Source organism: Semicossyphus pulcher, unplaced genomic scaffold (genome assembly GCF_022749685.1).
Source record: "Semicossyphus pulcher isolate SPU_LCO1_2020_fin unplaced genomic scaffold, fSemPul1.0.p SCAF_13, whole genome shotgun sequence".
In the NCBI taxonomy this organism is placed as follows: domain Eukaryota; kingdom Metazoa; phylum Chordata; class Actinopteri; order Labriformes; family Labridae; genus Semicossyphus; species Semicossyphus pulcher.
Window position 1 is genome coordinate 18708663 of NW_027211637.1, and position 27288 is coordinate 18735950.

The following is a 27288-nucleotide window of genomic DNA, read 5'->3' on the forward strand; positions in this document are numbered from 1 at the left end:
ATGGGTTATTTATCTGCAGTTATTTGCGTGTTTTCAGGTCAAGGACGTGTTCGTGCAGCGTTATAAACCCATCCTTGTGACTCCTCTCATTTTGACTGCTGCTGATGCTGTGCGCACCGCACTGTGGGCTGGCCTCAGCCAATCACGTCAGCCGACGGCGGGAGGAGGCGGGGGGGAGCGTCAGTCCCAGCTAACTGACCGCGGACCTGATCGCATTCTTCGTCTGTCGAACCGCGGCATCACGTACAGGTTCATAGACTTCTGACTGGGCTTTTTTTTAAACCAAAACATCTTCACCTCAAGGCACAGTATTATTTTCATTTAACTGTTATCCATGAGATTCTTCAGGCTTACCTTCAAGTGCTTCGTCGACTGCTTTTGAATCTCCTTTGTCACCGGCTGAACTGACTGCGGCGCCTCGTGAACATTTTTCCATCTCTTGGCTGAGCTGAGGGGTTCCAACGTGTGATCATCATAAAAACTGAGATTTTATTTATTTCAAGAGGGCGAAATAACAAACTCAGAAAATCAAGGAGACAACTGGAGCTCTGCATACTGTGGCTACATCTCTCTGTCTGCCTGTCTGAGCCCGCCGGGTGCCTTTTTTTCATCCAGGCACATTAAAAAAAACTTGAGCAGCCCCTGGCTAAAACCAACAGCCAGCAGCCTTGCTTTTTAAACAATAAGATATAATTTTGTGCCGCTTCCCTACAACATGTCACCTGAGTTGGAAGAGACCAGCCAAGGTGAGTAGATGCTGAATGACCTCCACTGCTTAATAATGACTAGGCCTAATTATTTACCAGCTGAAACATAAGCACATGCTGATGAATGAGAGCATCCTCATGCTGCCTGAGCAACTGCTTTGACGTTATTCTTTAGAGAGAAGAGCAACTCCACTCCAGCTGCACTTTACCTGCCTCAGTCTGTGTATTTCTCATCACAGTATACAAACACTACACACTCCAGAGCTGAATCAACTACAAAGAAGTCATTTTGAGGCTAAATATGGAGCTGAACAGGTGTCACTCACACTGCTGAATACAATACTTTACGTCAGTTTCATTTAAGTATCATCATATAACTTGGTATGGCTTGTAATATTAATTTAATTATATTAAGGTATAGACCCTACTTATGCCTTAATGAAACATATTTTCTTTTGTCTTAACCTAACATGTGATCTGTTTTGATCAACCTTAAATCATCACGTGCATCTCTTCCTCAAACAAATGATCCAAACGCACAGGTATCCTCATCTTAAGTTGCTCTATGGACCGCACACATCCCTCACCTTCCTCACTCTTTTCCCCTCCACTGTTCACACACCCCCTCAAACTGCTCTGATCTGGATTCAGCTGCCTTTGCTTTGCATCCAGCACACAGCGGCTGACTGATATGAAATGGCACTAATGAAGTGACACGTTGCTCTCATTTGCGTTCAGCGTGTCTGTGTGCATTCGTTCCACAGCGTGTATTGTGGAATAGAGGAAACAAAAGCTTCGTGGGAGACGGGGGGAGCTTGAGATTTACCTTGAAGCGTGTCTGTGCTGTGTTGTACCGCAGCACACTAATCATCAGTCTGTCTGTGAGACAGGCAGAGAGGATGAACATCGGGGGAGGGCTTAGTGATGACAGTACAACTGCAACAAGATTTTAGCCTTTTAGACACACAAATAGATCTAGAAAGTGTAAATGATTGGATGTATTTTAGCTCTATTAATGCTGAGTGAAGGTTTTGATAATTAGTTCAGGTTGGGATGAGGCTGTATTGCAATGAATTGAAACACAGTCGTCTTCTTTCATTCAGTGCAAGTCTGATCCAGCGGTTCATCTGTCTCTTGTGCTGCTAGCATAAACATATTTCCCCCAGAGTGAGTCAGACATACTGTTTGTTGTTGTCTTAACTCTTCTCTTTATCTCTGTCTCTCTTCCTTCTAATGAAACTCTTGTTCATCTTTTCTGTCCAGGTGAAATCACTCTCCCCCAATTAGAGGCCGGGACCTTGTCCGAGGAGGAGGGCGGGTCAGCTCGCCCCCTGGTACCTGTGCCCGGAGCGGGTCCAGGGTGTGGTGGTGCGGGCGGAGGGGCTGGCCCGCCGCAGACCCAGGACGGGGCCGCAGCTGGGACAGGAAATGGAGCTGTTGCAGTTCCAGCGGTGGAGAGAGAAACCTGGACCAGACAGATGGACTTCATCATGTCGTGCGTGGGCTTTGCTGTCGGCTTGGGCAACGTGTGGCGGTTCCCTTACCTTTGCTACAAGAACGGAGGAGGTGAGCTTCAGGAGCAATATGTAGAAAATGCAGCACAAGGAACACACAAGGATTCTTGCTTTAAAGTCTCTTAAGCCCTAATTAGTACTTTTGATGGATGTTGCACACGACTATAACATGTTTAAGATCAAGCAAAAGGTTGTCCAGGACTCCAGATTGAAAAGTTAGTCTGTGTTATAACACAGTCATCATTCAAACTATTCCATTAGTGGATTTTCTGCAAGGTTCATGACTTCTTTTCAGTCTGATCCAACCTTGTTGATTGCAATCTGGCCAATATCTGTGGTGTAATCAGCCACAAACATTGCATCAATAAATATTTGCGCTGTGAAAGTCGGATATAAATCCAGGTATAAAGTGCAGAACTTTAGTAGGTTTGCTTGCTAGTGATTGTGTTTAATGCTGAGCTGAATTCAACAAAATCATTCTGACTTCTTCAGCACTACATAAAAGTAATTAAATGAAATTATGGGTGAATATTAAAAGGTTCAGCTGTAATGTAGTCATAAGACACATTTTCATATCTTGTTCAGGTGTATGATTTGGATAAACTCAAACACTCCTGACAGTTGGTAGGACGACAGTTGAAAGCAGCATGGCGGGACGTAACGCTGACAAAGCAGGACCTGCGTGGCTGCGAGCACGTAGCTGAAAAGCTGTGCCCACCCACGTGGTTTCACTTCATATTATAGCTGCCTGTTACTCAACAGACGGACTTAGTACAAGTTGACCTGCAGTGTTCCTGCTGCTCCCTCATTGTCATATGAGCTTATTTGCATCGTTGTAAAACTGTCCCTGCATCCTCTCCTTATTCATGTCTGCCAACTTGTCCTGAAGTAACCCGACCTCCTTCAGCTTTTGGCCTTGACTTTCCCTTATCTCTGCCCTACCCACTTCTCTATTTTTTTATGACGCGTTCCAATGAAATGATACTAAATGTGCGGCTGTGTATTTGTCAGTCCAGCCCTCCCTCTATGCGTGTGTGTGTCTTGTGACCCGTGGCTCTGATACCCACCTTCTGGTATCGTATAACAATGGCCTGCCTCACACAGTCCACCCCCTGTGCTCCTGCCCAGCACTCATGCAGCATACAAAGGTGCTCTCTCCCGCTCTCCTCCTGATAAGGAGGCATATGGACATGTCACACAATAACCGTCCTGTGACTGTGCCCGTCCTTTCCTCCCCTCAGCGTCAGCACAGCTTCATCCTCTACAGTGCTTCATTTAATGTCTTTGACTGACCCAAGGTACACGTTGCAACGCAACAATGGTATCAGATTAGGGCTTTGGCTCTTAGCCGGTCCTGCTTGGAGACAGTAATAGAGAAATGTACTGTAAATTAATGCTCTCCAAATCTCATTTATTTGTACCTCAGCTTATAGGCCTGATTTGTCTGGTTATGATTAGAGAGGATTTCTTTAAGCTTATTAAGGATGCAGTTTCTCCATGATTTGGCTAAAATGTTGGGGTATGTATGCACAAGCATTCTCTCCATTCATTCCATTCACGCCTCCCATTGCATCTCTCTCTCTTCTCTCTGTGTCTCCCTCGCTCTCCCACCCCTTTCTCTCTTGGACTCGCACTCACGAATGTTCCCTTATAAGGCTGCAGCCCTCTGCTCTCAGAGAATGACATAAAGCATGATTGACTGAATGAGGCACAATTTGTCAATCAATAGCACCGGCACAGAGCCGACCAGGTCGATGCCTTCATGTGTCACTTCTGTATTTGTTGGACCTCCTCTAACACAACGTTGTCCCAGTTTTTTTTTTCTGCCTCCTGTGCCTGTGATGTATCCATCTTTCCCTCCTTTCTTCTTAGCCTCGCTCTGCTCTGCGTCACAGCTGGTCATGTGACTCCCTCCCATCTGCGCACTGTGGTGCCATCAACCAGTTATGTTATTATTTAAACTAAATCGTTGGTGTTGGATTTAGCGACTTAAATGTTTAATTCAACCTATTTCCTATTGTGTATTGCTGAGCACAGCAAGCTTCTCTTACAGTATGAGATTATATATGGAAACACAGAGCACTGACCAAATACTCACGGCGAAATTTAACAAGTCCTAGACGTCTCTATCAAGTCTAATTACTCTTGTTGGGGTCTGTTGTCTTTTCCTGTCTCCATCTGATCGTCATCAGCGTCTGCTCCCTGCAGCTTTCTCGTTCAAGGACAATACTTGCCAAAACTGTCCAAACACTTTTGGAATGAGAGACAATGCGGCTGTCTCCCACATACACTCAATGCTTCTCTTATCTGTGGCCTTGTCTGTCCTCCTCTCCGGCTTTCCCTCTTTTGCCCTTTATTGCCTCCTCCTCCTCCTCCTTCCGACTGCTTCTTGTTGTGTCGAGTGCTTGATTAGGAAGGAACAGCAACGCCAGTGTTTGTGCAGCTTGTGTCCTTCAGAACTTGATTAACATGACTTTTAACTCAGATTTTCTACATTTGAAGTGTTGTTAGTTTTAACTTGACCTCAAAGAGCTGAGCAGGACACAATTATTGAAGTTGTATTAATAACTTAAAGCAATATAGATGGAATAAGTCTTCAAGCCCCCCTCCAGTGAGAATCAAGTGTTTAACCTTGTAAACATCTCCATGTGGTGTTTTTCATCTGCTACAAGACATATCAGGGACAGGACAGTTATTATTTCAAGCAGAGCATTTTATATGTCATAAAACATGACTGGAGCTGCTCTTTAATGTAATATAATTATCTTATGTCTTAAAGACGTTGATTATTATTCCTTTTATAATAATTACCCATTTAATTTTGGTGTTAATTTATCAGCACCGTTTGCACTCTACATTTGACTATTATCTATTGCCTCCTGTAGAAATGTTGTGTTTTTTAAATAATGTATATATTTATATCCATAGGCCTGTACATAGCAGCTTAAGTGTTTGTGTTACCTTTGTTGAGCTTGTTGTCCTTGTTTTTAAGCTTAGGGTAGTATTTGTGAGTCTGTACAGTTCCTTGTACATGCACACATACTTGGCCAAAAAGACTGATTTTGATTTTCAGAAAAAAAATATTGCCAACTATTTTCTTCTTTTTTCTTTCCCAGTCTCCTTTGATTTAACGCACTTCAAACATGTAACAGATGATCAACAAATGAGACATTTGTTTTATGCCTCATGCTCCCTTAAAATACTTACATAAAAAAACGTACCATTTTGATTTCCCAAATTACAGGGGTAAGACTCTGTGGTACATAGTGACTTATACTATTATTTTTAAGGCAATAAACCACTCAAATATTATGCATTCACATTAGTTATATATGTGTGTGTTGTATGTTGCAGGGGTCTTCCTCATCCCCTACCTGCTGATCGTGTTCATCGGAGGTATCCCAGTCTTCTTCCTGGAGATTGCACTGGGGCAGTTTATGAAGCAGGGAGGGGTATCTGCCTGGAACATCGCACCCCTCTTCAAAGGTTACTGTCACATGTGAATATTGCTGTGAAGAAGTCGTGTCATAACCTCTGATTTGTTAATAACATTCCAACTTGCTTCCTCTCTCCTTTTCCGTCAGGTCTCGGCTTGGCCTCAATGGTGATAGTGTTCTTCTGTAACACCTACTACATCATGATTCTGGTGTGGGGCCTCTACTTTCTCTTCCACTCCTTCACAAACCCGCTGCCCTGGGCCACTTGCGGACACCCCTGGAACACCCCCAACTGTACACAGGACTTCCGCCGCGCCTGCCACAACCGCAGTGCTGCCCAGTCCGCTCTACCGTCGCCTGCAGCCACCCCCTCCAACCTCCTTGCCTCCACCACGTCCCCGTTGAACCTTTCTTCTGCCCTGCTCCTCCTCAATGGCAGCTGCTCGGAGGCCGAGGGCATGCGGTCCCCAGTCATCGAGTTCTGGGAGTATGTCGAACCTTATCTGGGATTTCTCATTGACCATATTCACATGGCTGCATTTCCCTCTGACCTCATGCTCAGGGTGGGAAGCTGTTATAAAGTCATATTGCTGTGTTACAGTTTGTAAGTCATATAAATGTATATAAGGTATCTGACAAACCTTTATCATTGCACAACGTCTTGTTTGATCAGCAAGTGCAGAGACAATAAACAGTGATATTCTGGAGAGAGTTTGGGCCATAATTCAAGTTAAAACAACCTATTTTATAATCCGTTAGCAAGACAGCAGACGACAGCTAATGTTAGCATTCAGCCGCTTACTAAATAACATTAGCTTTAGCTGGGAAGTGGCTTAAAGCTACTATTACAGATTGATTGTGTTACACAATCAATTAGGAAAGGCTAACGTAATGTTAGGTTGAAATTTACAACCACTTCACAAGTGGATGATGGCTAGCATTAGCCTTTAGCACTAGCTAGCTAATGGGTTATGAAATATTCTGTTTTATGTTGAAATATAGCCCAATGTCCCTCCAGATTTCATGTGAGCTTCCTACACTGAGCATGACATCAGAGGCAAATGTTGATATGCTGAAGGGAGTTTTACAGCATGTCAGCAGCCTTACAAAACATTTTTTATATCTTTACTCAAAGCCATAAAGATTTTAGTACGCCAATCTTCTGCTAACTTCATTTTAAGGGCTCTTATCAATGTACTGTTTGTGCTCTATCTACCTTGAGGTTCCACTCGTGTAGACCTTCATCCTGATCATTCAGAAGTTCTTTTTCTGTCATTTAAATGTCTTTTTTTTTTGCCATTTTTCTTGAATTTGCAAGGCCTATGAAAGCCTAATTTGACTTACAAAATTCAAGTCCCTGTTATTCTGTCAGAGTTATATACCTTTAGTCTCTGCGTTATTGCATTTGTTGTGTTTGTAAAGCTTTTTTTTTTGTCTTCTTCCTCCTAGACGTAAAGTACTCCGTCTTTCCAATGGGCTGCACGAGCCTGGTGACATCAGCTATGAGATGGTGCTGTGTCTCATAGCCACCTGGGTCATTGTTTACTTCTGCATGTGGAAAGGAGTTAAATCTACTGGCAAGGTAAAGCATTTTCTGGCTGAACGCTTCGTGATTCTCAATGTTACATGTCACTGTCAGGGTTTATGGAGTGCAGATTATTACTTATGGCTTAATACGTTTACTGTATGTGAAAACATTACTGGCCATTGTCAGGGGTTACAGAGTATTTGCATGGCTACACGCAAAGGTTCAAATTATTGCAGCATTTTGCCCGTTGACCCCAAATCAGCTTAGGTATAGTGAGATCATTGTCTAGACTGAAACACAAAAAAAGCAAACAAATGTATTACTTGAATGTCTGCTAATTTGTGTAGCTTTTTTGCCTGTTTTCTCAAAGTATTTATGTATAAGAGCAGCTTAATGTTTCAATGAGGCTATAATCTTTAACTGATCCTTAGATCCCTGTTATGTTATGCTCTACATACAAATTGTATAGAGTGATTTCTGTGTCGAAGAAACGAGGCCTTCTCCTTATTAAATCATTCATCCACTTATGAATGCATTCGTATTGTAGCACATGGATTGTCTGTGTTTGCATACTTGTGTCTCCAGAGTAGCCAAAGCTCATAGAGCGAGGGGAAAATATAATGAAGGCGATTGAGCCGGCCAGCCAGCTGTAAGCCGATTAGTAACTTTCCACCATGTAGATGTTTTAGAGCTGGACGGGGCTTTTCTGCCAATGTTCGCCCTAGATCAAGGCAAATATGTGCTTTCTCACTACTTTGCTCTCACCATACTGATTTAGCTGGGATTTGATGCTTCTACTAGGTAGCAGGGGGTGGCTTTCTCAGCATAACTTGACAAAGACTACCTTCTGAAAAGGTCTGCCAAAAACCCCTGCTATTGCAGGAGGTTTACGAATTGTCTGGCTTTCCATTTACAGGCTACCTTTTCTTCAAAGTAACATGACAGGGCCCATTACACATCTACTACAGGAAGGACCTAATGGGCTTCTACTTAAGACTTGAGTATTTGCAAAGCAGGTAATTGCTTAATCAAAGTGATAAAAACATACTTAGGTGCAGTTACAGTAAAACATTTGACCATAGCTGAAGGTTAATAAGCACTGAACTTTTCCAGCTAGCTTGTTAAATTCATCGTATGATTACATTTGATGTACTTATGTGTTTTGAGGTGTTTAAATGTTTTAAAGGTTTACTGTGGAGTTTTCTACTTTCACTAAATGCAAGTTTTAATACATAGCACTCAAAGCTCACCTCCCCACCCCCAAATATGCCTTACAAAATAGTCCCACTGTTTCTACAAGTGTACTTCACTGCTCTCCTTTTCCATCTTTCTGTAGGTTGTGTACTTCACAGCTCTTTTCCCCTACCTGGTTCTGGTCGTTCTTTTGGCCCATGGAGTCACTCTACCTGGAGCTTTAGATGGGATTGTTTACTACCTGAAACCAGACTGGTCCAAACTTGGAGAAGCGCAGGTATAACTTTTGCATACTTCTGGGCATCGCTGAACATTTGTCTCGGGCAGCGTAGCAACAAGAAAAACATGACATATTTGAACATCTAAGGCAACAGCATGTGAAACATCATTCAGATTATCCCATTTGTGATAGGTGTGGATTGATGCCGGCACTCAGATTTTCTTCTCTTATGCCATCGGACTGGGCGCCCTGACTGCGCTGGGCAGCTACAACCGCTTCCATAACAACTGTTACCAGTGAGTGTATACACAACATCACCATCAGACACCACTGTCACAGGAAGGAGGCCAACATCAACACAAACATCATCAGCCAGACTCTGCATGTGACTGTAGAGTATCAAAGTATTTCCACTAGAATTATGAGGCTTTCCTTCACTGTACACGCTCTGGCAGAAAGAGAGCAGCTAACAATCTGTTCAGTCAAAGGAAATACAAGATCAGTTCCCTTTTCCTCCAGTGTGCCAGGATTTATGAACAAAGGCCACAAAGGCCTTCTTGGACACTAGTTGAATGTCAAATGTGAAGTCGTTTCCCTCCTTGATCAAAATAGAAGCTGCCAAGAGGAATCAGAGCAGTGTCCTTAAGCCCTGAATATATAACAAGCTCTATTTTACTCTCTGTGTTTAAAGACTGCAAACCCATGTTACATTGTCTGTTTCTAGCAACAGCTGACCTCACTATTGCTGTTTTTGTTGGCAGGGTTGAAGAGCTTGCATGTGTTTACCCTAAATAGACGGGTATGTAAACATATTAAGACCTGTACACAGTAGCTAGCTCCAACGCAGTTATTGGGATAGTTGTTGTGTAAATAGCAGCACTTGCATATTTGGAATGCCCATAACAGGAGGAGCCTCATAAATACCCTGCCATCTGACTTTTTCTCTGCCTTGACCTTAATTGGAAGTTGAAAGATGAGTTCAGATTGTGAGGTATGTCAGCTCAGCTCTGGTTCTCACACACAGGGATAGCTAGAGTTGTGTGTATGAACTGCTCACAAATGATGCCAATGTGTAGTACATGTTTTGTGTAGCTGCAGGGATCACATGCTTTAATGCTAAAACAAAAACATCCAATATGTAACACCTTAATATTCATGTAGTAGTACATTTATGTTAGCATTCAACTCGTAGCAGTGGTGAGTCAGAGTAACCGGAGGCTAAAGCACACTTGAAAGGGCCAGTGTACTCCGTCAAAAGTGCTTGCTGGGTGCTCAAATGGGTTTGGAACCTGCCATAACACAGACACACACACCTTTCTGTTGCGGATAAGTGAGCTCTGACAATCTGGCAAACAACCAAGCTCAAGACTAATAATGACTTCAAGAAGGGACATTCTGAAAATGTGCTCTATTATGGCAATATTTACATTGCTTCGCCCCCCTTTTTATGAGGACCTGCTTTTCATTTCACCTTGCAGAGTGGTTGTGAAACCATTTACAGTATATTCACTTTTGTTTTCCCACAAGTTGTACAAATCACTGATTTTCTGGTGTAACTCAGCCCTCAGACTAAGACAGGTCTGGCACTGAAAAGCTCAGTCAGGTATTATGCTAGTTTCATATTTTCACCCTGTGATACCTGTGGAGTAGCTTAGCATAATTTACAGTAAAAAAAAAATCATTAGTATCATCAGTCAGCTCTGTCCCTTTAAGAAACCCCGCCCCTACAAGCCCGCTTTCTTCTGATTGGCCAGCTCTTCTGAAGCCTGCTGAGACTGCACTGTCAGACGTTTAAAAAAGTGCAGCATGTAGAAAAAGCTGTGTGAAACCTGGCGTTCACAGCGGCCTGCAGACTGAGCTGAGAAGCCTTGGGATTACTCCAACATACATTCACCTACAGATTTGAAACTTCACCCACGTTTAGTTGGGACATCCAACATCGTACAATTATATATATGTCTTAAAATGTGAAACAGCATAATACACCCTCTTTAAAGATTTTTGTACCTCTAATGGTTCAACAGTAAGTGTAAAGTTGTCTCCATTAACTTTGTCCCCTGGTGAGCATTTCAGCCTCAGAGAGGTGCTGACTGTAGACATGTTGTCTTTTGATATGGAGACTGAGCTTTCTTAACCAAAACACTCACTTGTTTGGATTATCTACATTCATAAGCATTCCTTAAAGCAGTGTCAGATTGATGGAGCCAATTGCTTGCTTCTGAACACAGCTGCAATGGTGTCATAATAAATATCATTGTGCAACTGTTGTTTATACATTCTTCATATCAGAGAGGATTCTTGGCCGATGTTGCCGGCTACCCTGGCCTTATCAGGATAAACAGAAGGTCGTTCCTCACCGTGCAGATTTTATAACAGGGATTTTGCTCACGCTTAAATGAGAGCTGGAGCTCCATTATAAAGAATCCGTGCATGCATCATTTTCATTCTAGATATATTGGAGAGGTTTCCTTTCACTCTTTCCCCTCTCAGACCTTGACACAGCCTCCCATTGGCTTTTTCACTCTCTGCTCCCTGCCAACTACAAAGACAACAGCAGAGTAATTGCTAATGATCCTCGATTCCCCATCCCAGCCCCTCTCTTCTGTTGACAATGTTTGTCTTGAGTGTGTTATGTAAGCCTCATGTTACAGCAAGTTTTAATGCTTATGTGTCTCACAGTTTCATCCTCTGTGTTCTGTTTCCACCTCTCTCTCTCTCTCTGTTTTCTTTCTGTCTCCCTGTATGTTTTTTTTCTGCAGGGATGCTTTCCTGCTGGCTCTCATTAACAGTGGAACCAGTTTCTTTGCAGGCTTTGTGGTGTTCTCTGTGCTGGGCTTCATGGCTGCAGAGCAAGGCGTGGACATCAGTAAGGTAGCAGAGAGTGGTAAGAGCACAGCGTCCTCTAAAAGCGGCTGCCTAAAACCCAGTGCAGCGTATTCAGAATTGACAGTAAGAGCTATATTCCGCTGATTGTTTATGGCTCTGTCTCTGCTTCTTAATGTGCAGGTCCTGGCCTGGCCTTTATAGCCTACCCCAAGGCTGTGACTCTGATGCCTCTGGCACCACTCTGGGCAGCACTTTTCTTCTTTATGTTGCTCATACTGGGCCTGGACAGTCAGGTAATCCTGTCTACTGTTACATTTCAGCTTGCTTGTTGACACACTTAAAAGCACTGAAGCAATCATTAATAGAAGCAATTGTAGACACATTACTCACGTCTATTTTACGTCCAGTTTTAGCTTTGCTTTTCTTAGCAGCATGTTTGTTGTGTGTCTGTTTCAGCCAGTGGCTACATCCATTGTTTTACAGCCCAGGGATTTGTCAATGAGCTTCTGTCCGATTCACACAGAGAGCGTCTGTCTACTCTCCAATCCATTCATTTATTCTCACTTGTCATTCTCTCCCTCATTTCTTCCTCGCCCATCTCTCTCCTTTTCCTGCCATAGCAACTTTGGCAGTGCTTGTACTGTTATTCTAGTAAATGGCGTAAAAATAGCTGCACAGCTGGTATCCTCTCAAATGATTCTGGAGGTTGAACTATGTTTTCTGCAAGGATACACATAAACATTTTTGCATGAGGGGACTGAGGATTGGTGTTTCTGTCTAAGCTGAGATGCTCACCTGCAGAATCTCAATAATAACTGATGCTGATTGGTTAATTGTGTATTTTTTTGTACTAATATGTTTGTTTGGAATGTCCATAAACCTAACTTTAAGGTTACGTGCACACATTGTATTTGTCTACAAGAGTCAGAGGTATGTTTCAGATTTGTGTCCCTCTGTCACTCACCTTTTTCCCCCTCTTTTTCTCTCCGTTATCTTTTTTTACCACTTTTCCAGTTTGTCGGGGTGGAGGGTTTGATAACGGGAATCATGGACATGCTACCCCCTAAATCTGCCATGGGCTCCCTGCGACGAGAAGTTGTAGCAGCCATCTGCTGCGTCATCTGCTTCCTCATCGACATGTCCATGGTCACTGAGGTACAGTGAGGATTTACCACAGTTTGTTCTCTAAAGAATTAGGTGGGACACATAGTGGCTGGTAGATATTGACAGAACTTCTGCAATGTTATTGAAAAAGCAGATGAGTGTCTTACCTGAGCTTCGGATCGCTTTGCTAGCAGAAAATTATTTTAAAGTTTCTTTTAAATACTTGTGTACCAAATACTGGTACAGGAAACCATTGCCAGAGAGGGACTTGGATGAAAGCCGAAACAGTGGAGACAAGGGCGGAAAATAGGTCATACATGAAGTATTAACATGGTGGTCTCGATGCTGACTGCTCTCTCTGTTTCTTTCAGGGAGGGATGTATGTCTTCCAGCTGTTTGACTACTACTCAGCCAGTGGCATCACCCTGCTGTGGCAGGCCTTTTGGGAGTGTGTAGTGATTGCATGGGTCTATGGTGAGGCCACACTGCGCGATTACAACACAAGCAACACAAACGTCACAATTCAAGGCATTATCACAGCATCCTTATCTCATTTCCTTCAGGCGCAGACCGTTTCATGGACGACGTGGCTCGTATGATCGGCTACCAACCGCTGCCCTACATGAAGTGGTGCTGGTCCTACATCACGCCTTTTGTCTGTGTGGTAGGTGCAGCTCTGTTTGCTTTTCTTTGAGTTTTACCTAACAGTTGCATAATACTGACATTTTTCTTTGTGCATGTAGGCAGTGTTCCTGTTCCACGTGGTGAACTACAAGCCCCTCACTTACAACACAACGTACACGTACCCCCTGTGGGGTGAAGCGCTTGGCTGGGCATTGGCCTTGTCCTCAATGCTCTGTATCCCTCTCACCGTTCTCTACAAACTACTGCGCTGCAAAGGATCTTTGCGGGAGGTCAGTATGCCTGGGTGCGGGCGTGCATGCTCGTACACATTCTCTTGTGCACTTGTTTCTGTTTGGATTTAGTAAAAATGTGTCTCCTTGGAAACCACCCTACCTCTCCTGTGCATATTTATTTTGCGGATTTCTTCGTTACTCATTAGAGAAGGCTGAAGCATGCCGCCAATAAACAGCTCATGGTCTGTATGCCCTTGTCTTTCTCCACGTAGCGGTGGCAGCACTTAACCACACCTGTTTGGGGAAGACATCACCTGGAGTACCTGGCCCCTGAAAGCGAGGCCAAACTGCTGCCCCCTGCAGGCACCAAGAGTACGCTTCTGTTTGAAAGTGTCATCTGATGTGCTGAGCCCTACAGAACACAGAGCAAAAGTTGCCCTTAACATCAACACGCACACACAAGCGACACATAAAACATGCACACCACACAGGCCTGGTAAGCGTAGATTGGTTAAACAGCCCGCAGTTTAAAAGCTACGGGAAAGCCCCTGGACAAATGGACCAAAGATTAGACGGGAGAAGAACTGAAATACACACCCTCATATAGTCTCCATCACACGCTGATGAACCCTCTGCTCTGCTTTCTGACTCTACCTCGCTGACTCTCCCCTCTCTCCCCCCCCCCCCCCCCGGCCCCCGTCTTTGTGCTGTCCCGTCTCGTCTCGTTCTGTGGGTGTGATGTATCCAGTGTAGTCGTGATATCTTCCCTTTCTGTGCCTGTGCGTCAAGGTCTAAACGGCCTCATCCGTCCTAAAATGTCATTTCATTATGTGCAAAACGAGCAAAAGCTTAAAAGATTCTTATAAAACTTTCTTAATGAAAGACCTCATACCTGCTGCTGATTCGCCATGGTCTGAATGTGTGTACACAAATATTTGTGTTTCTGTACCTGCGTGTGCGTGTGTGTGTGTGTGTGTGTGTGTGTGTGTGTGTGTGTGTGTGGGCGTGTGCATGTGTCTGTCTGACCATGGCAGTGGTGTCTTCATTTATGTTTGAAATAGCCTTTCCGGCCATTGTTTCTGCCAACTGTATTCTTTCAATCAACTGTACAAAAATAACTTCCATTTGTAAAAAAAAAAATAATAATAATAATAATGATGATAATCAAAAAGAGACCATGCATCACCACTTCCAGCTGTGTGTTATGAACTATCTTAAGTATCCTGTGTATTGTAGGGTCTGTGAATCAGTGTTAACAATATTTGGAGGGGATGATGATCAGTATTTCCACCTTAAGAGAAGGAGAAACTTCAGATTGAATTGTGCAAAGAGCAGGAGACTGGGACGAGGGGAGGGGAAAGAGACTTGATGCCATGTCAGGAAAGAAGCAATAAATGACCTGATAAAGATGGATGCATCAGGGTTTTTAATGACTCTTTATTAACATGCTCATTTCATTCCTAAAACCGACTTGAGATATGTTCAAAAAAATATTCTGGTTCAATTACATAAAAAATGTGTAAAAGTATAAAAGTAAACTCATTAGAAAGTCAAACTTTTTACAGAAAACTAGAAATATAATCAGTCAGGTAGAACAAGCACTGAAGGAGATGTGTGTGTTTACAATTTACAACACTTGACATTGTTTACACAGGAGTGGTTAATCCAGGCAGCCAATCGTTTCAGGATCATTGACATATACCTGTGCTTCCTGCAGGTTGATCATTTATTTGTGGGAGTTGGCACCTGTTGTGGCGAGCTCCGACGTCAGACACTCACAAGCTATTTTTCTCTTTATATTAGTGCACATATAAATGGACTGTTTTAAGCAGCATGTGTGTTTCAAATACATTTCACACAGACCAAGTCAAATTGGTAGGCTATCCAAATCAGTTCAGCACACAGGACACAGATGGCATGTACTATAATACAGTTTTAGCTTGTGACAGTTATGATAGCAGATGATAATATGACACCACACCCGGAAATAGAAGACGTCTGAGGAATCGGACGTGTGAATACCGACTATAAATACACCCACGTTGTGTTTAAAAGCTGCTGCCTGTTTTGAATCCATTACACCATATACTGTATATCTACTAGCGCAAATGAGTAGTAACATAAGGATTGAGAACCCTTTCCAGAAATTACCCTGCCCATATTAGTGATAAATATTTACATTTTATAAATTTGTTGTGGACAAAAGACATTCAGATTAACAGGAGGGCAGACTGCGGGAATATATAGATTGACATGCAGACACAAGCCTCATGTTTCCCCTTACAGTCGACCTCTCGCTCACTCTCTCACACAGGCTATAAATACAAACTCCTATTAGTCCAGTGTTACATTCTCCCACTCAACCCCCCCCGCCCCTTCTCCGTCTCTCACACACACCACAGCGGAGAGAGCCGCAATGACGTATTGCTGGCTATCTCATTAGACGATATCATAAAAAGCTTGTTGCCACGGCAACGGCTCCATGTATTTCCATGGCAACCAGCCGCCATGTCAAGGTGGTGCAGTCTCCCCCACTGAAGGGGGAGGAGACAATGACTACCAATAGTAAGCAATGGAGCAGCCCAAGAGGAGGAGGAGGGGGATGGAGCAAGCTGGATCTGTCTGACCCCTGCTGGTCACATCTTAGTGCTGCAGGGCACGTGCTGAAAAGAGAGGGAAGGAAGGTTTACGATTGTATTACAGCGATGACATGTGATAAGTAAGGCAGAAACAGCTCTTAAAGTGTAATTGATATTCATAGAGATGCACTCACTAGTACAAAATCTGTCTGCCTCAGTCTGTTGAGGATGTGAAGCACTGCATCGTGGACTGTTGCAAACAGCCTGCTCTTTGGGATGGACTCTGAGAAGAAACCTGCCGTCTCCAGCTGCTCCACGACACATGCTGATATCGGACCGTACAGAAAAGCATGTGTGACAATGCGGCCTTATGAATGCATGAGATAGAAAGCATTTTGCAATTATAGACATAAATATTTATGTTTGACTGATGGGACAGGGAACAATGTGGCGCCACTGAGGCTGAGACCTTGATGCATTCATTATCTAAACCTTCAGTGCCCTGAGTCAGCATTAAGGACATTAACTTTGTCTCTGTTTTGTCTGTTGTGCCACTCACCTTGGCAGCCTGTGAGATAGATGTCCACGTCAATCTCTCCAAAGTCCCTGAATATCTGTGAGGAACGGACAGATACCATTTCATGTTTGTCTTTAAAAAGTGAACATATATGCCCCCTCTCCTGATTTATGTAATACTGAATATTGTGCACACACATTTCCTGTCACACGTACATTTTTCAAGGTCTTCACTGTGACTGTGTCCACGAATCCGGTTGTGGAAATGTCCAAGATGATGCTGTGCGTGCTTGAGCCGCCTGCCTTTCCCTTTTCCTCATCATCATTATGCGACACCTTGTTGATGCTATTATCACCATTAGTGTCCGAATCTGAGTCTGACATGTTTGTGTCATATTCGTAGGCCAAGTTTACCTGACCATTACTAAGGCCGTTTGTAGATGTTTGTGTCAGGCTTAAGGCCACATTGTTCCCCTGACTCTGTCCTGCAGAGACCTCCTCCTCGTTCTGCTGTGACTCCTTCAAAGTGAAAGAACCATTGGAAAAGTGGCTGATTGTCTTTTTCTGCCAAAAAGTAAAAGAGGAAATTAGTGACTTAAACCAAAACTTCTGTGTCTTGACATAGCTCTATTTAAAGCACTTTAGTGAACCATACTTGACTCTTTGCCTCCTTTTTAGCTTTCTTTTTCGCTTTCTCTTGTTTACGCTTCTGCTTTGCGTCTTGTTTCTTCTTCACCATCAGCAGCTTCCCGATATCAATTCCACTCTGCACAAAAAGCCGAACATCGCATTAAAAAGAGGGAAGAGAAAGTGAGACGAGCGGGCGAGATAATGAAAGCAATTAAGGCTGCTGAAGACAGTGGACTGGGATTACATCTTGTAATCAAACAGCCTGCACACAAACACACATCAACATTCATGGACACACACCTTCTCCTGCAGGGCCTCCAAGTACATCTCAGCGTTTGTGTAGTAGATAGTTGTGGATGACCGGAAGATTTTAATTCCTGGAATCTCTTTAGCCTGCAGGGACACATCATGAAGCAGAGGGGTTCAGAAACTCACGCCCTGTTCTGCTCTCATTTGCAATTTTTGCCTCTCATGGATATTGTTTGACTAAATGGGGTTCTTCTACCACTAATGACTGAAGATGAAATTACTCTATCCACAGTGTTCCTGTAAAGGTTCAGTTCAGCCAAAATTAAAGGGAAAAAAACTCTCTTAATTCAGCCATATATGTATCTAGTTGCAGATAGTTTTACTTTTGATTGCGATTGATTGAGTGATTTTATAATTAACATTATACAAGACTAGGGATCTACAGCCATTTACCATATTCACACAGCGGCTATTTTTCTTCTGAACCACACTCAGAGGCTGAAGATCTCAAACACTGTCATAATGTTGTATTACTATATTCCAGGATGTAAATATACGCTACCTGAGAATGGTTATCATTTGAAACATTTGACAACCAAAATGTGGAGGGACTGCTGGCCATATTTCCAAGTAAAAAACACATTCTATAACCCATTAGCTAGCTTTAGACAGCAGCTAATGCTAGCATTCAAGCGCGTCCTAGATCTGTGGTTCTCAAGTAGTGGGTTGGGACCCAAAAAGTGGGTTGCAGAGCTGTTTTCGGTGGGTTGTGGAAGTAGAAAGAAGAAAAAAAAGAAGTTATGGCACTTTTTCAGTTTATTTCTGTTGAAAAAAGGTTGCTAACTGATTAAGTTGGAGAGGGAACATGTTTTTCTTATGAACTGCCGCCTGCCTGTCATTTTGCTTGACTAATATACAGTTTGGTTTTGTGATGTGATGTTTTGTTTGGTTATTACATTTGAGTGGTTGAAAAATTTCAGAAATTTGGGTCACGATTTGTCATTGAGGCCTGCCAGTTGAGAACCACTGTCCTAGATGACATTGCATTAGCTAAAATACCGTTAGCTAGTAAGTACGTTAACTAGCTCTTTGTTCCAGGTTAACATTATGTAAGCTAGGAATTTAAGCCTTTTCTATTGTATCATGTGAAATGGTAATATTAGTTTTCAGCGACTTCCTAGCTAACGATGATATTGTAGCGTTGTAGCGGGTAGTTAGACGGATAAGGAAGGGGTGATGTGTGTTGCTAGCTCAACAGAGCCCAGGTTTATTTCCTTGCCGCAGCAACTAACCCGAGGTTGAGGTGTCCCCGGAAAACAACAAAAGGTTGGCTAACTCTCGCTCTCGTCTTCCCCTCCTCCGGAACTACTTCTCAGCAAATTACCCACTAAGGTGGTCACCTCCCTCAATAAACAACTGCAACACAACAGCAAACAAAACAGGAACTTATATCCAGAGTTACAGTATTATGTAGTAGGTGGCTTGATGCTAACGTTGGCTGTTGGGTAATCTAATATGTTGTTTTAACTTGACATAAGACCAGACTTCCCATTGGATTTTCACTATCCATTGTCTTTTCAGTTACTACTCAATCTGGAAGCTATGAGTTGATTAGCATTGTCAGACAACCCTAAATCTATTAGCTGCCAACCTGGTAGACGGCCGTACAACATTATAACAGCATTTGAACTTCCCACCTTGAGTAGGAGTAAAATGGCCGCTGTATGAATATGGTCAACACTAGAGGCTCTGAGAGACATTTAATGCTAACGTTATGCAAATATGCTCACAAAGACAATGCTAACATGAAGATGTAAAGCATTCTAATGCTAGTTTTTCTGTGTAAGCATTCTTTTAAATGTTGCTAATTAACTTAGCAAAGTATGCTAATGGGTATATCATTAGTTTTGTAGGTAATTGACATATATAATACAATTTTGATCTGATAGCCGGGTTGTATTTAAAGTTAGAGGATCAATACTGTGTTTTAATGATTCCTAACGGGGACATGAATGTCTGTAGTATGTTTTTATATAATTTGTATGAACAGACCCTGGTCTAACAGCCTGTTGATGAAGACTCTTACCTCTTTGTAGGTGTCTGTGTCCAGATAGAGGTCAGAGCCTGACACTTGGCCCAGGATTGAGTAGCGTGGGCTGAAAGGTATCAATATGTTAATTACAGCAAGAATTTCCCTTTCAGCTCTTTAAATATCTTGTGAAAATGTATCATCATGTTTGCCTACTAATCAGTAGGTATTATTGAGTGTTGTGTAGTTACAGTTGTGTTCTGAAGATGACAGTTAGCATGGAAAAGCCGATGGAGACAGCCAGACCCAGGTCCAGGTTGAGCAGGATGGTGCTTATGAATGTTACCAGCCAAACCAGCTAGAGGGCAGCAGGAACACTTACAGTCAACAGGTTCAAAGAGCTACAAGGTTCACACAGTGTTTAACTGAGCAGAATGACTCTTAAACAGGATTTAGTCATACCAGATCAACCTTGTTGGTCTTCCACAGCATGGGCACGTCCATGAACTGCTTGAACATTCCTTTCAAATTCACAAACACTATTGTGGATAAGACAGCCTGAGGAACACACACAAACAGATGTGTTTGCATTATGGCTTGATAAATCCACTACCAAGACTTTTTGATGAGTATATTTGGGAAAGAAATGGCACTGGAGGGAGAGCGTTACCTTGGGAAGATCTTCAAAGAGAGCACCTATTTTCAGAATCGTGATTAGCACGATGATGGAAGAAATCAGTCCTGCAACCTGACAAAACACTCACGCTTATTGTACAGTAAGTGGTCTAAAGTTGAACATAAGAAGAAGATGTAATCAGGGGTATTTGTGCTGTCTGAGTGTGTTTACTTGTGTCTTGCCCCCTGTGCTCTCCTGGACGAGGCTGCGAGACAAGGAGGAAGTCACGGAGTAGCACTGAAAAAAGCCGCCGACTGTGTTGCTAAGACCCAAAGCAACCAGCTCCTGGAAAAAGACAGACGCATCATTTCAAATTAAAATAAAAAATGCTCACATAGGCTGAGAAACAGATTACTCTGTATATTTATACTGGCATTTGAAGCTTTTAGTATGGCCTTTAGTCCAAGTACAGTATGTCTGTAACCTTTGTGCCAATCACATAGTGTACTATTCATTAACTTTATGGCACATCCCTGCTACACTGAGAGCTGTGCCAAGCATATTTAAGCTTGCTGGGCATTAATGATTTAGCAGACCAGCTCTTAGTGGCTGTGAGTGCTCCTGGCCTGTCATTCTCAAGAGAGAATAATCCCAGTCACATGCCTCTGCAAGTGTGTGAATAAGTCTGCGTGCCATAGACAAGAAAAAGTGATTTTAAAAAAAACTACACATGCATGTGAAAAACGCAGGTTGTTAGAGGGTGATGCATCTGTGATCCCTTTTAAGAAAACTTTTTTGATCTTACATATATTTACATTTTATTGAACAACCAAAAGTCAAAATTGCTATCTTGTGCAGATAAAATGTAAAATAGGTGCACCGGTACTGCAGCAATGCATGTGTCCAGCCATGGGGTGAATCCTGGATGCATTTGTAATATGATGCTATGCACTAAGAGACGCTTGGAAATGCACTTGTGTAATTGCTGGCTTTAATGCATCTTCGGTCGCCTTCTTGAGAGGTTAAGGCGATCGAAATGTCTGTCTGTGTTTACTATTAGACTCATTTCAGACATTGACGTGGCATGAAGGGACTTGTAGATGGGAACTCCTTTTCCTAAACCATACGGCTGTGCATTGTGAAATACGGAAACAGTTTCCAAAATGGAAAATTGCAACTTTAACAGTGAATAAAAGAGCCACACTTACAGTAATATAACTGATAATCTGTAACTTTTGTACTGACAGGCAGTAACGATTGTAAAATGTGAGTAGTCAGGGATTAGTATAGACCTTCCTCTGTGATGGTTGTATTTATACTTTTGTAAATCCTGCCAATAAAATAGCTGAATTAAATCTATTTAAAATAAACTCAACACCTGATTCAACTACGTGCAGAAAAATAACATTGGTCAGGTCAGTTGAGTTATTTATTACCATGGGTGCGGTTTGATCCAGGTCAAGCTGAGTAACTGTTCCCACTGATGTGACCAACAGTGAGCGAGCTGCGACTAAAGTCTAATATTAGATCAAAGTTTGACTCTTCTATGTTAGCAGTGAGTCACACAGGAACAGGGACTCTCACAGCTGTCTGTGAGTAACACACTGTTTATCTGTGAGTGTTTTTTTTTGTCTTTTCCTCACCTGGTTGCTATCCACCTTGTAGCCATGTTTCAGGGCAAACGTTTTTCCCAGGGAAATGTTTATAGCGTAGCCCACAATGGCCACGGCAAAAGCGTCGCCCACGACCTCTGAGAACAATGTGGCATCTGGAGCACGAGGGGCCTTGAGGCTGGAGCAGGAGGAGAAGACGAATGTTACCTTGCGCAGCACATAGAGTCCTAACACACAGGCGTCTCTACAAACAGTTTGAGGCTTTAGGACGGCTCGCAGAAAAAAAGAAACCTAATAAGCTTCTTGCTTGACCTTTACGTAGAGGTGAATGTTTTAAACTTCAGCAGCACGTGTCACCCTTTGCTGTAATCACGTAAAAGCAGCATGTTTATTACAAATTACATAAATCAAAAGTCTATGAATCCTAAAAGCCACTTTTGTTTTGGCTATTTACACAAGCCTTCTGAGGAACCTCTGCTCACTAATGGACTTTTCCATCCCAGAAGCTTTTAGAGCAATAAAAGGATTTGTGCGCCCTTGTTTTCAAAGGGCTTGTTACTTATCAACAACTCCACACAACCAGGAAATGTGTCAGTTGTGTGTCTGTTATACATATATATATATTGTACACAGTCTTGCACTAGCAGCCGTCCTGAATCTCCTCACCTTTTCAAACACACAAAGATTAACTTACCCACTGGGAATCTCTCCAACTACATCAATGCTGTATGTTTCTGGAAGTCCACAGAAGTGGGTGATTATTGTTGCTGCTATAATCTGTAGGAAAAACAGGCAGAAGAAAAGTTGTTTTAGTATGTGGGGTGAATCATTACTTTGCCATACAACTTAAAACAAGGTGAACAGTGCCTCAGTCCAGTATGATCACTGTGGCCCTGATGCCCCCTAGTGGGCTATTAAATGAACAAATCATTTGTAAAAAAAATAAATAAATAAATAAATAAAAGGAAAGAAAGCAACAAAGCAGAGGACTTACGACTATGAGTTCTATCGGGATAGGAAGGGGCAGCTTCTGTCTGTAGCAGGCATTGACTTCCTTAACCACAATGAGAACTGAGAGCGCCACCAGGCTGACCACCAGCTCGGGCACTTTGGTTTCAGGTAGCAGCCGGCAAATATCCACCAGCGTCTGTGAGGGAAAGAGTTCAGGAGAAAGTAACGGAATTACAGAAGTTAAAAAATCAGGTTAATCCACATATAGAGTCGAAAGCAACAGAGGGTCAAAGGTTAAATGGTTTTGCAACCTTACTGCTCTTAAATAGAGCTGGTGGACAAAACTGTGCTCTCACAGTCTTACAGCATAATGCTATGTAATCTTTTTTTTTTACAGAGGACATTTTGAAAGCAACGGTAGGAGAAAGATGTCTGATATAATATTATTAAATTATAAGTACATAAGAATTAGATGTGATAAGAGATACCACTGTCATGTCTGTAGTTTTTATAACCAGCAAAAGACTAGCTTAGCACAAGACTAGATTCAGGGGGAAACAGATTGCCAGGTTCTGTCCAAAGATAACAAAATCGTACTATACAAGCACACAATTGCTGTTTTTATGTTGTTTTGGGGCTTTAGAGATGCTAGTTAGCAGATTATGTTACATTTGGACAGAGTTTACAGTCTTTCTGCTATGCTAGCTAACTAGCTGCTGGCTCTTTTTGGCTAAAAAAGATTGTAGCTTCAAGCATGTTCTGATTTATAGTTTGTCAGTACAGTAATCTAGCTTTGAAAGTCTTAGTCAGTTAGTTAGTTAGTTAGTTAGCCAAGTTTGTTAGTTAGTTAGCCAGTTTGTTAGTTAGCAAGCAAGGGAACATCAGGTTAAATGAACACCTCTACCAGTCTCTGCTGTTCTGCTGTTAAACATGCAGCGATGGCATCTATCCATCTAGATATACAGTCATTGGTCTCAACCAAAACACTGAGAGCTTCTTCACCAAACTTGTATCTACTGCAGAGCTCTCATAAAATGTTTATCGCGCAGCCTCTATTAAGTCTATGAATCAACCTCTTGTCAGTATGAAATGTGTGATGCATAACATACTCACATAAATAAGGGAGAAAGGACCACTGAAGCGAGCCGGCTTGACTCCAAACAGGTACTTAAGCTGAGAGACACATACATGACATGCTGATCCTGTGGTATAGCCTCGCACCAGTGGCTCAGACAGGTAGGTGACCACAAAACCAAACCTGACCACACCCAGCAGTATCTTAGAAAGGAAAAAAGAGAGAGGGTTAGCCAAAAGTTGTGAAATATGTCCCTAAAAATTTTAGATTCAAAGTGAGACAAAGGAACCTGAAAAATTCCTGCCAAGACTGTGAGGGAACATGCTATCTGTACTCTGTAAGCGTCCCGTGCGTCAATGTTCACACTTTCTGTTCCATTAGTGCCATTTGTAATAAAGTTGCTGTCTGGTGCCAGCCTCTCAGTCACACTCCCAATCATGATGCTGATCACAGCAAAGGTACCTGAACATACAAAACACATACACGCATGTCACAGAAGAACTTAATTTTTCCTTTTTAATCATTGCTACCTTCACACACTCACCTATGGAGATGTGTCTGGATGTACCAAAGATGAAGTAGACCAGCACAGGGTAGAGGGAGGTATACAGGCCAAACACTGGGCGTAAGGAGGCCAGAAGAGCATATGCCATTCCTAAAAAATCACAAAAGAAAAGAAACGTCTGTCGTCTATCCATGACAACACTTTGGCTGTTTAAAATATTCAAGAAAAAGTCTGCTTAGTTGCCAAAGGGTTAGGCCAGAAAAACAATGACACTGCTTGTTAAATATGAAGTTGAAGCGAGGACAAGCAGGTTGAAGCAGAAGCCTGGTTTCAACAAAAAGGATAAAAATAGATCAACCTACCACAACCCCTGAAGCTCCCTTATTATCACATAATATCAGTACAAAAAATGTGTGTAAAAAAAACAAAACAAGCAGTAAAACTTTTTGAAAAATGAAGCCAAGAAGTGCCAGAAACTGCAGTTCCCCACCAGCCTGGCTCAAACAGTGCGTCAATCCTCATTAGAACCCGTATTAAAATGCCTCGGTTTCTGTAGTTTATTCTCCCATTTTATTAAACTGTACTATTTTTTATCAATCTCACCTGTTTAATTTAGGACTTAAAGTTATGCATAATTAGGGGCATGATAAAGTTGACTAACAGCTGGGTGCTCCTAGCTGTCTGCTTGGTGTCACCTCAGCTAATTCAGTCACATAACTTCTCTCTGCAATGTTTATGTTGTTGATGCATTTGGGGATTTTCCTCATTCAAATATCAAAATATGGCTTGCTGTGTGATTTATTTTACTAACAGACCATCCCAGATGATTGTGCTCCAGCTTTTTCAGTGAGTAAATTCCAGTATTCACATGCTATCTCTGCTCACCATACCTGACTTCTTAGTTCTTTTAGTGTTGCTCATAAATTAATTTAATTGAAATTGATTTTAAGGATTGTTTTTATTGTTATTGTTGACTTTTCCTGCAAAGTAGACAGCTGGCCAAAGTGATGAGAATAACAGTTAAGTTATGTAAACTAGCAAGCTAGCTACGTTCTACAAACTCTCTTAGCCTTTATGGTATAGACAACACTGTTCAGCTACGAACATACAAAGAGTGTGCGTCTGTGGGAACACTTCATCTGACAAGCTAATTAGCCAGCTATTGAATTAGCCTTGAGCATTGACTTAAGCATTTGCCAAACCCTCGCACCTAGCTTATTCCACACACCCACACCCAAATATGATAATTTCTTGCTCCAAAAAAACAGCATGGCGACAGCCGTCATGCTGAACCTGAGGGTTCAAACGGTGGTTCACAAACCAATGGTAACTTTTTGGTGGTTACCTCAACTTCTTTTAAGCAGTATATGGTCATCACTGGGGTTGCCAGGCAAACAAGTCTCCAGTAAAAACCCTTTATGTTTTTACACTTTGGTTGTTGTATGGTTTAAAACACAAGATATAGCTTATTCATTTTTTAAATGTTATAGCTGCTGGTAGGTGGATTTTGTTACTTTACTTTTACTATTTATACTACTAGCATGATTGGCATGGCCTCCATGAGATTCTATTATCTTTTTTCAAGGTTACTGTCTGTACATCTCCCTGTCTGTATGTCTGTCTGTCTCTATCCATCTCACTCACTCACTCCCTCTCCCCCTATATCCCACTTTCTCTGCCTAGCTGGTCGTGACAGATGGCTGTTGAGTCTACTCAAGGCTTCTGCCTGTTAAAAAAATAGTTTTTTTCTTGCTACTATGCCAAATGCTCGCTCGTTGGTGGATTAATGTTGAGGGTCTGTTTATTATGTCACAAAGAGTATGGTCTAGACCTGCCCCTTATGATAACCTTTGGTTTGGTTTCGTTAGCGCTATATTACTAAAAAATGATTGAATGAAAAGATTGACTGACTTTTAGAAAGAGCCAGGCTAGCTGTTTCCACTTGTGTACACTCTTAATGCTAAGCTAAGCGAACCCTCGCTTAGACTGAGCATCATATTGAACTGACAAATATCAGTGGTGGTATTGATCTTCCCTTTTCTCTTTTCACCATGGACAAGAAAGAGACAAAGTGCATATCCCAACTTTTCTAATACATAAAATTCATAAATAAAATAATATAATATTCATTTCAAGTGACAGGTTTGCTAAGTTTGTGTGGTTTGATAAGCATACTCTAAGCTCCCTCCTCTGTCCATGTTCATACCCTGCGGTAGATGCATGATGCCCACGCTGCAGCCAGAGATCACGTCACCTATGGTGTTTTCTCTGAAGGAGTAGCGAGGCAGCCAGCTAAGCACAGGGAACCAGCTCAGCACTGTTAGCTTGAGCCTCGGAACTGAACACCTGCATACCAGAAACACAAACACATTGGCATTAATAATAGAGACAATTATAATATACATTTTTGTATGTTGTTTTTAAAAAAGAAGTATCATCCTAACATGAGACTTGAGAATTGTAACACCTGCTACAGTTTTTATCAGCTGGCCTTGTAAAACAATAACAAGTTGGATAACACCAGCATGTCAGCGTGCTACTGTTTACCTTAACGACAGGTGCAAGTGTAGCGGTGAACTGAATATTCAAATGTAAGAATGGCAGCATGAACTGATATGACCATTCATTTTATGTGGTGTGTTGTTATGATTCCAATGGTTTTTATGGTCTTCTATGGTGTCAAACAGGGTATTATGCTACATTATAAAATCACGAACTTTGCTCATCCACTGTTTAATCACTCTGGTCAGTCTTGGTCAGTCATTCACGACTCGTTCTTAAGTCACTTTTTAAATGTTGAGTAAGCAGTTAGAGCTACAGTGAGGTCGCCCACACAGAGCTTAAAACATGCCAAATATATTCACATCCAAAAATATCCTTTTTGTCACTTTGTATCGTTTTTTATCCGTGCATTCTCCTTCTTCACTTTTACCTCAGGGACTCCTTCATCCGTTCACCCACAGTTGGTTTTGTGGACCAGGTCCCTTTTTGCGCCACTTCATCCAGACTCAACTCATCCAGAACCTTCCTCTGCACAAAATACTCCATGGCTGAACAGTCCCTTTTCTCCATGTTCAGGTGTGTTAGTCCAAATTCAACAGATCTGGGTAAAGCAGGTGTTCTTTTCTTTTTAACTCC

The 27288-nt window shown here is 42.2% G+C and overlaps 2 protein-coding genes across 2 annotated transcripts; one reads left to right on the forward strand and one right to left on the reverse strand.

Annotated features, from left to right (window-relative positions):
* Positions 1-213: 213 nt before the first annotated feature.
* LOC138589498 (sodium- and chloride-dependent creatine transporter 1) lies at positions 214-14797 on the forward strand. The gene is made up of 14 exons (XM_069659808.1): positions 214-746; positions 1971-2273; positions 5576-5707; positions 5806-6145; positions 7108-7240; positions 8523-8657; positions 8793-8896; positions 11360-11484; positions 11607-11719; positions 12441-12581; positions 12902-13004; positions 13094-13194; positions 13274-13444; positions 13660-14797. Exons 1-14 carry the CDS (start codon positions 716-718, stop codon positions 13786-13788), a joined length of 2061 nt encoding a protein of 686 aa, XP_069515909.1. The 5' UTR covers positions 214-715; the 3' UTR covers positions 13789-14797.
* A 1226-nt stretch (positions 14798-16023) lies between these two features.
* slc26a6l2 (solute carrier family 26 member 6, like 2) lies at positions 16024-27222 on the reverse strand. Its single transcript, XM_069659809.1, has 19 exons — positions 27083-27222; positions 26357-26496; positions 24190-24300; positions 23935-24107; positions 23684-23848; positions 22614-22766; positions 22314-22396; positions 21650-21797; positions 20238-20351; positions 20061-20138; positions 19853-19948; positions 19642-19748; positions 19448-19517; positions 17413-17505; positions 17138-17248; positions 16699-17046; positions 16526-16580; positions 16161-16291; positions 16024-16050 (listed from the first exon to the last, which is right to left on the reverse strand). The coding sequence occupies exons 1-19, from the start codon at positions 27220-27222 to the stop codon at positions 16024-16026; spliced, it is 2343 nt and encodes a 780-aa protein (XP_069515910.1).
* Between the last annotated feature and the right edge of the window lie 66 nt (positions 27223-27288).

Excerpts from the sequence above, each read along its gene's own strand:
- slc26a6l2 (XM_069659809.1), bottom strand. The coding sequence starts at position 27,222 with ATGGAGAAAAGGGACTGTTCAGCCATGGAGTATTTTGTGCAGAGGAAG. Across the intron at positions 23,849-23,934 it reads TCTTGGCAGGAATTTTTCAG|ATACTGCTGGGTGTGGTCAG; the intron begins GTTCCTTTGTCT and ends TTCCTTTCTAAG. Across the intron at positions 16,051-16,160 it reads GGCAGACAGATTTTGTACTA|CACGTGCCCTGCAGCACTAA; the intron begins GTGAGTGCATCT and ends CTCTCTTTTCAG.
- LOC138589498 (XM_069659808.1), top strand. The coding sequence starts at position 716 with ATGTCACCTGAGTTGGAAGAGACCAGCCAAG. Across the intron at positions 747-1,970 it reads GTTGGAAGAGACCAGCCAAG|GTGAAATCACTCTCCCCCAA; the intron begins GTGAGTAGATGC and ends TTTTCTGTCCAG. Across the intron at positions 12,582-12,901 it reads ACATGTCCATGGTCACTGAG|GGAGGGATGTATGTCTTCCA; the intron begins GTACAGTGAGGA and ends TGTTTCTTTCAG.